At 34.6% G+C, this 8367-nt stretch overlaps 1 protein-coding gene across 1 annotated transcript; it reads right to left on the bottom strand.

Moving 5' to 3' along the window:
* Window positions 1–2408: 2408 nt before the first annotated feature.
* LOC125473193 (protein HYPER-SENSITIVITY-RELATED 4-like) lies at window positions 2409–6748 on the bottom strand. Its single transcript, XM_048575675.1, has 3 exons — window positions 6163–6748; window positions 5157–5790; window positions 2409–3181 (listed from the first exon to the last, which is right to left on the bottom strand). The coding sequence occupies exons 1-3, from the start codon at window positions 6561–6563 to the stop codon at window positions 2687–2689; spliced, it is 1530 nt and encodes a 509-aa protein (XP_048431632.1). The 5' UTR covers window positions 6564–6748; the 3' UTR covers window positions 2409–2686.
* Window positions 6749–8367: the final 1619 nt, after the last annotated feature.

Below are 8367 nucleotides of genomic sequence, written 5' to 3'. Positions count from 1 at the left end.
GCCTAAAACCACCTGGGGTACAATAGGACATGTGAACATGAACGTCCATGCAACTAGGGCGCACCAGTGTAGGGTCGAACTTGTTATTGTGATTGGTTGTGAACGCACACGATAATTCTCTCGTCCCCACAACTAGACCAAAGGCCATCGATGAAATTGAGCAATCCTGACAGTGTCACCTAGTGCATACATGACTAAAATTAGCTTGGAAAAGAATATGAATCTATGACAAACATGACAATGTTTTATCACGTTTTTTATAGAGCTGAAAGTTGCTCGCGTTAATTGGCTCTAGCTACTTTGCCAAAGATGTGATCAACAACGTCAATAAAAATGAGACGCAATTATGATGTTTTTGTTTATACTTATTTAGTTTGGTCTTCCTTAACTTATTGCGTCACAAAATATCAACATTGAACTCAACTTTATTGTTTATAGTGCAATATAAATCAATTATGTGGGGATCTTAGAGATCTTCACATCTCAGTCATTTATCATGTATCATGCGGTCATAAATCATTTGACTTTTATTATTTAAAATTAAAAATAAATAGTACCTAACGAAAACTGATCGCACGATACACGATGTGGAAATCCTTAGCATATGGATCCGAATAACCATTTCCCTAGATCTTAACGTAAAATATGAATGGTAAATTCCATTTATGATTAAAGTATTATGTGTGAGATGAGAAATTTTTCATTATGACAGGAACATAAGTAGTATATCACATATTTTTATATAAATGGTGAGAAATTGTATTTTTTAAGTTATTAACTTTAACACACGTATTTTACTATTGATATAATAATACATGGTATATCACTTTATCTTTTAGTGCTATTGAAAAATCTCTTGGATGAGACAATCAGTATATAGTGGACCATCACATCAAATGAAACTCAACTTGGAGGAAACGCAATGGCTTTTAATGCACCGAAAGGAACTTCATTGGAAGCTGCCGTAATGTCTTTGTCTTTGGGTCTTTTAAAGGAACTGTCTCGGAAGCTGCCGAAAAGTCTCTGTCTTTGGATTTTTTTTACATTGGTCTACAAATCCAATCTAATTAGATGCTGTGTGCAAGTATACAGGGCATATGACAAAAAAAAGCCTAATTCTTGTTTTTCATCATTCCATTCATACTTGAGCCATGACAAATATCAAGCTCAAACATTTTCCTCATAATTCATATATATTAGTACTAGTTTTCATGTACGCGCTCACACGCATGCATGTTTTTTTCTGTTTTCTGGTTTGTGTCTGTAAATTTTGGGCTTGTTTTGAGTGTTTTTGGGTCCATGTTTTTTTTAAGGCTCCTTTGTGTATACTGATCAAATTACTTTTTAATATTAAAAAAATAAAAAATGAATGATAACGAATATGTTTTTTTTAGTACATTGATATTTTTATATTAAAAAGAGGGGGAATTCGGCTAAACTACATAATAAGTAATCTAATTTGGTATCAAATTCACCATCCACGAGATTCGAACCTAAGACCTCTTATTTTTAAATGAAAATGAATACCGTTTGACCGTAGTATTGAGTAACAGTAAAAAAAGACTTGTGCCAAAAGAAGGATAACGAATATGTTAGGTTTCTGTTTTCTTTGGTCAAAAGAAGGACTTCTGCCAGTCAAAGAATTTGGCCATTTTGTAATATATATGCACTCTACAGGAGGAAGAGGATCCGCTCCGGACTTTAGTGTTCGGAGTTTCCTCATTAAACAATCTAGGGTCCATCACATACAACCGATAGTCCTGATTTGATTTGCACACTAATCAACAGTCCATATTGCTTAATGAGGAGGTTCCGGACACTAAAATCCAGAGTGGATCATTTTCCTATACATGACACACAGTATCTAATTAAATTGGATTTCTTGTCCGAAGTAGAAAAGATCCAAAGACAGACTTTCCAGCAGCTTCAGCTTAAGTTCCTTTCGATGTAAAAGCCATTGAGCTTCCTCCAAATTGAGTTTCATTTGATGAGATGGTCCACTGTATATACTGAATGACAAAGCATAAATGGAATATATAGAGGTTTATATCACATGATTTGAGCCCAATCCCTTCATAGCAATCGACCAATTTATCGCCTTTCTCGAGTGGGATTGTCGAGTTCTTCCTTGGGGCTCCTGCTAACTTTGGTCCTCTTAGTATTGGAGCTGATTTTCATGCACAAATAAATCTCCGCAGCTTCGTTGATTTGGTTGCAATATACGTGTGTATACCCGATCGTATAATAAAAGCTCGTCAGTTCATGATATATACAAGGTTTTTATTATAAAAAAGTGAGTAATTTATGTATACACTATACAATCTCTATTAATGTTGTCCCTCAATTTTGCTTTTATTTGTTCAGTCCAAAAACTAGATTAAAAAATATAAAAGTAGATATCAACCCAATTCACAAATAAAATTACGAACTCCAACAAAGTTTATGATCACAGATAAAGACAGAACACATATAACATGGTTACCTCATCCAATCATGGTTACATATAATTCTTAATTATTGGCCCCCTATACGACAATACAAACTTAAACTAAAATAAAGCATCACAGGGGCTCATATATAGTTTACAAGAACTCAACAGTGTTTTGGAAGTGACAACCACAAAGAAATTAGTTAAGGGTTTGATTTCCAACTACTACAATTAAATAAATCTAACGTTCATCATTAATTAATTATCTACTTTCTCGTTAATATCTTCATCATTATCTGCTTTCTTGCTCTTCATCTCACTCTTAGCTTCCTGAGAAACCCTGCTTTCCTTTTCCTTAGCCTCTAGTTCTTGTTTCCTGTTAGCCTCATCAGCTTCCTCATTTTCCTTTTTCTTCACCTTGAAAAATTCAATCAGGCCTTGCAGTGCAACATCAGGCTCGTCGCTCTTGATCAGCTGCTCAGCCACTTCCGCCGGAGTTACTTGAACGGCTTCAATTTGTTCTTCAATCTCACTAAACAAAATGTGCTCCTTAATTCCAAGGTAATTAGAAGCTAGAAGCCTAAAACCAGATGGGGTACAATAGGACATGTGAACATGAACGTCCATGCGACCAGGGCGCACCAGTGCAGGGTCGAGCTTGTTCTTGTGATTAGTTGTGAACACGATAATTCTCTCATCGCCACAACTCGACCAAAGGCCATCGATGAAATTGAGCAATCCTGATAGTGTCACCTATTGCTTATATGACTTAAATTAGCTTAAAGAATAATATGAATTTATGACAATGTCGATAATGTTTTATCATGTTTTGTATAGAGCTGATATTTACTCTCGTGTTAATGGGCTCTAGCTACATTGCCAAAGATGTGATCAACATCGTCAATAAAAATGTGACGCAATTATGATATATATTTTTTATACATATTTATTTTAAGCATCTACTCGACAAACTACTTAAACAAAAAAAAAAAAAAAACTATTATTTATAGTGCAATAACAATCCGTCAAAACAAATCAAAATGAGTCTTTAAGTCCGAGCATAAAATTGAATTTTAAGCATCTACTCGTGTAAAACATGAATGGTAAATTCCATTTATGATTAAAGTATCATCTGTCAGACAATCAGTATATGATGGAACACCACGTCAAATGAAACTCAACTTGGAGGAGACGCTGTGGCTTTTATGCATCGAAGGAAACTTTCTTTAAGCTGCAGGAAAGTCTTTGTCTGTGGATGTTGCTTTGGCCTTTATCTAGTGCATATGACAAAAAGGCCTCGTTTTCCACAAGAATATGGTATGTGCTGTCTTTGACTTATCTTCACGTTATTCTAATTAATTAGTTCTGTGAATTTTTTCGGGTTCTCTTAAATTTAATTTTATGCACTCGTGTAAAAACACATTATATATTACATCTTTAGTGTAAGGGCTAGTTTGTTATTACTGTGCTTTGAAAAAAAACTGATTCTGCTGTGCTGTGAGAATAAACAGCTGTGAAATAAAGCAGCAGAGTGTTTCGTAAACTTTTTTGTAAAAGTGATTTTGAAAAGAAAAAAAGCAGTATTATAGTGTTTGGTAAACTTTTATGTAAAACAGATGTGAAAAAAAAACCTATTTTTCAAAGCTGGGTTTTGCAGCTTCTTGTTTTTGGCTTTTTTTCACCCAAAACTGTGAAAAAAGCTGAAGCTGGATGTTTACCAAACACAAAAACAGCTCACAGCTTTTTTTTATACTAGCTTTTTTCAAAATCACCTCAGTACCAAACCAAGCCTAAATTATCCCACAAATACAAATGAAATCAATATTATTAAAATTATCTCACGCATACAAATAAGATCAAATACTATTAAAAAATGGTCAATGAAGTAATCAACAAAAGTTGTACAAATCCCCACCTTCTCTCCTCTTCTCCTTTTTTTTCTTCGCTAACTAATTTTTTTTTTTTTTTAAATCTCATTTTTTTGTAAATCCTAAAATTCAAAATTATGGCATCACAAAACACAAAAGCACCGATTCAATCATTTCTACAGATCAACGAAAGTAAGAATTTTTCTCAAACATTGAACCTGGTCTGGTTTTACAAGGGAAAACAATTTAATTTTTATTATTGAATATTGTTTGACTTTTTCTTATTTAAAGATGGTCAGTAAATTTTTTATTTTCTGAACGACAAGTACCTTTCTAATGCACTTTATTTTTTTAATTTAAAGCGAAGAACATTAGTCTTAGTAAGAGGAGAAAGGGTTAGAGAAATAATATTATTTTTATTCAAATTATGCCATCGCAAAACACAAACTCATTTGTAGTAATTCATCAAAGACATTCTGACACGTATTCATAAACAACTAATAAAAACACACAAAAAATTGATTTTGGCACATGTATAATTGCAAGTGGTATGAGAGGAGGAATAACTATTGGCACAAAAAAAAAAAAAAAAAAATATTCAAATTATGGCATCACAAAACACAAACTCATTTATAGTAATGTCAAATACACTCTGGCACGTATTCAAAAACGGAGCAAAGTATGTTTTTCTATTTTTCCAACTCAAGTCCAATGAAAGACACTTTCCACATTTTAAAATTAAAGCAAATAAAACAATATATCAAGGAGAAAATAGTGAACACCAAATTAAACACCTAGAACCAAAAAAAAAAAAAATTAAGGAAGGCATGCAGTACAAGAAGAAAAGACTTACTACTAACCTGTTTCTCATGGGACCCATATGGGTCTGAAGCTGTATTGAGTCTATCCTCAGCCTTTCGATCTTGCAACTCAATGGTACAATCAATATCCTCCACCACCAATATCGACCTATTAGCCATTGCAATCAGCAACCTCCTAAGCTCCGAGTTGGACCTCAACGCAGTGAGCTCCAAGTCATAGATATCGAAGTTCAAGTAATTAGCCATTGCAGCAATCAAGCTAGATTTCCCGGTCCCCGGTGGACCATACAACAAGTAACCTCTCTTCCAAGCCTTCCCAACTTTTCTGTAATAATCCTTCCTCCTTGTGAACCGTTCAAGATCTTGAAGAATGAAGTTCTTGATCTCTGAGTCCAATGCCAGCGTGTCAAAGGTTGCCGGGTGATCGAGATTTGTGGAAGTCCATGCGTCGCCTAGGTTGTAGCAGTACATGTGCTCAGATTGAAGTGTAAAGATTTTTAGGGTTTTCGTTTCTTGCTTCATGGACTTTGATTCTTTGACAATGTGTGGGAGGTAAGAGTTTAGCACCAAGTCTCTTTGTTTCTTGTGGAAGCTCAGCTCAAAGGATCTCACTTCTGACCTCAAAGTTGAGTTGAGGTCTCTAGGGTTGTGGAAGTTCTGGGATTCAACTTGCCTGTAACACAAGGTATTAAATACCGATGTTTATTTTTCAGGGAAATATCGACAAACATATTAACAGAAAATTATCTACACATTGGAAGAATGGTTTATATGAAAATTTGTCTAACAATATTCTTTTGCCAAACTTATGTTAGTCAGACAAATATATTCAGGCAAAATTAACTTGATCCATCATTGATCTAGATTGGTACAGTCAAACTTAAAATCTTATGTTATAAAACGCATATGTAGTGTTGTCAAACTGTAGATCACGCACATTCACACAAGACTCAATTTGATCAAATTAATATTTCTCAGACAATATAAACAGTCTTATGTCATATTAGAGAAATTATGAGAAGATAATGGGAATTTTAGAACATGCCTGGATACCAATACCCAAGTGAATTTAACTCCGCCAAAGACGTCCACAATATCTTGATTGCTTTCCATGGCGACGGTGAAGTTGTTTTCTTTCTCGGGCTTGCTGACTTTGAGTCTTCTTGTCGACGGGGAGACTTTGCCACCCAAGTAGATTTCTGCTGCCTCATATATCTGGTTGTTGACAAGGCCATCGAACTCTTCTATGACCATGGTGAGTTGTGACGAAAATCGACTAAAGAAGCTTCGGATGCCAGAGAAGAAGTAGTGTTGGATTTCAGGGGGGAGAAAATCTTGAGCGATTGACCTTACTAACATTGCCGTGGCAGCCAGAGAGGCTGCCGTTGATAGAATTGTCTTGGCTGTTGCCAGTTTGGTTTCAGCTGAAGAGGAAGACGAAGCCATTTCTAGAATGTGAACTGAGAGTTTGGTTTTTGGTTAATTATACGTGATTTGTTTAGTATATCAATCTGCAATGCGGCTCTCTCTATATATAGAAATGTTCATGTGAGAAATAGTGTGAATTGACCTAATGAGGTAGGCTGACTTCTTCTCAAAATTATGAAGAGAACCATCGTAGCTTCTTCCTTGAGTGGGAGTGGGTTTTACTTCAAAATTAAGACTTGGAATCTGGATACAAGGTGAAAGGAGTCAAAGCATTGAAATTAATTTTTAATTTTTTTCAATACAATGACGTAATGACGTTAAAGGCACGTCACACAATAAATATGTTATAATAATTTAACACGGATCCCGTCCGGATCCATTATGTGGGGATCTTGAGGATTCTTAGGATCCTCACATCTTAACCGTACATTGTGAATCGTTCAGTTATAAATTATTTTATTTTTATTATTTTAAATTAAACACAAATAGTATCATCATGAAAAATAATCGTACAGTATACGACGAATGGTTAAGATGTGAGGATCCCTAGGATCCTCACATAATAGATCCAGAGGGGATCTGTGTTCATAATAATTTGATATGAAATTTGTCGTATGAGTGAGAGACGAACTTTTCCTTGGTCAAAGTCTACAACAATTTCTTGGTGGGAAAATGGGGTTAAAGTTGTTGAATCCCACATCGTTCATACTTAAAGATAAGTAATAGTTTAAATATCATAACTCCACTCTAACTAACATTAAGACCTTTTGTGATAAAATCTCACATCTGATGGATTGTGCAGGTAGTAATTACCAAGTTGGGGACAATATCGATGTTGTTGGAAGTGGGCCGTATGACCCGTCTCTCTAATATTTCTACATGGTATCAGAGTCAAAGAGTGGACCCGTACTATACTGCCACGTGATGGATGGGTCCCTTTGGCCCCGCGCGATGATGGCGAGTCCCTTGGCCCTGCGTGTAGGGTGAGTCCCCTTGGCTCCACGTGCAACCGCAGAGGCAGTAACAAAGCTAGGGTGGGCTATAGCAACCTAACAAGTAAAAGTTTGACTACTTTTAGAAAAAGTAAGAGTTAATAAATATTAAATAAATGATTTACTTTAATCAATATCAAAATTTATTATTATTATATTTCAAATTGTACACACACTGACACACACGTCCCAATAAGTCTATTTATTTGATTAGTTTATAAGGAGTAGTCTCTAGTGATTAGTTTAGGTTTCCTAGGAGTAGTCATCCGGTTTTAAAAAGTAGATTTAATATTTTATTGTTTTAGGTTTCCTAGGAGTAGTTTATTTTTTTTTTTCTTTGACTTTTGGGGTACAACAGTGACCCTATTTTACTTTTCAGTTCAGAAAGCCTTCGTCCTGTCTCATCCGCAGTTCACAGAAACCAAGCATACAAGTGAGAAAGTTTATTGATTTTTCTCATCAATAGGTAAGTTTTGGACCACTTTATTCTTATATCTTGATGATTTTATTTGTTTATTACTTTAATTTTAAGAGTTCGTATAATCGTACTTTAAAAATTCAATTTCAAGTTTAATATATTTTTTTTCTGATAGTGTGATAGATTTCTTAGAAATATAATTTATTATATAAACTTGTATTATTAAAACAAGACTTCACAACAAGATGGAGAGTGAATTTCCAGCAGATCCAATGGTTGTGTACATTGAAAAAAATTTGCCGAAAAGATTGATTCAGAAGAAATAACAAAGGATTTCAATTCCATTAAGGATCGAATGGTGCAACTTGAATAGGTACTTTTTCTTTTATTTGTTAAGTTGTTAAAACAAGAT

This window comes from the organism of the source record quoted next, unplaced genomic scaffold (assembly GCF_019419815.1).
Source record: "Pyrus x bretschneideri cultivar Hongxiangsu unplaced genomic scaffold, Pyrus_bretschneideri_v1 Contig8, whole genome shotgun sequence".
NCBI lineage: Eukaryota > Viridiplantae > Streptophyta > Magnoliopsida > Rosales > Rosaceae > Pyrus > Pyrus x bretschneideri.
Note: the sequence above shows the minus strand (reverse complement) of the source record. Positions and strands in the feature narration are given on the sequence as shown.

Coding starts and splice junctions, on each gene's coding strand:
- LOC125473193 (XM_048575675.1), bottom strand. CDS start 6,563: ATGGCTTCGTCTTCCTCTTCAGCTGAAACCAAACTGGCAACAGCCAAG. Junction 5,791..6,162: donor ACTTGGGTATTGGTATCCAG/GCATGTTCTAAA, acceptor CTTGTGTTACAG/GCAAGTTGAATCCCAGAACT. Junction 3,182..5,156: donor ATGGGTCCCATGAGAAACAG/GTTAGTAGTAAG, acceptor TATAAGCAATAG/GTGACACTATCAGGATTGCT.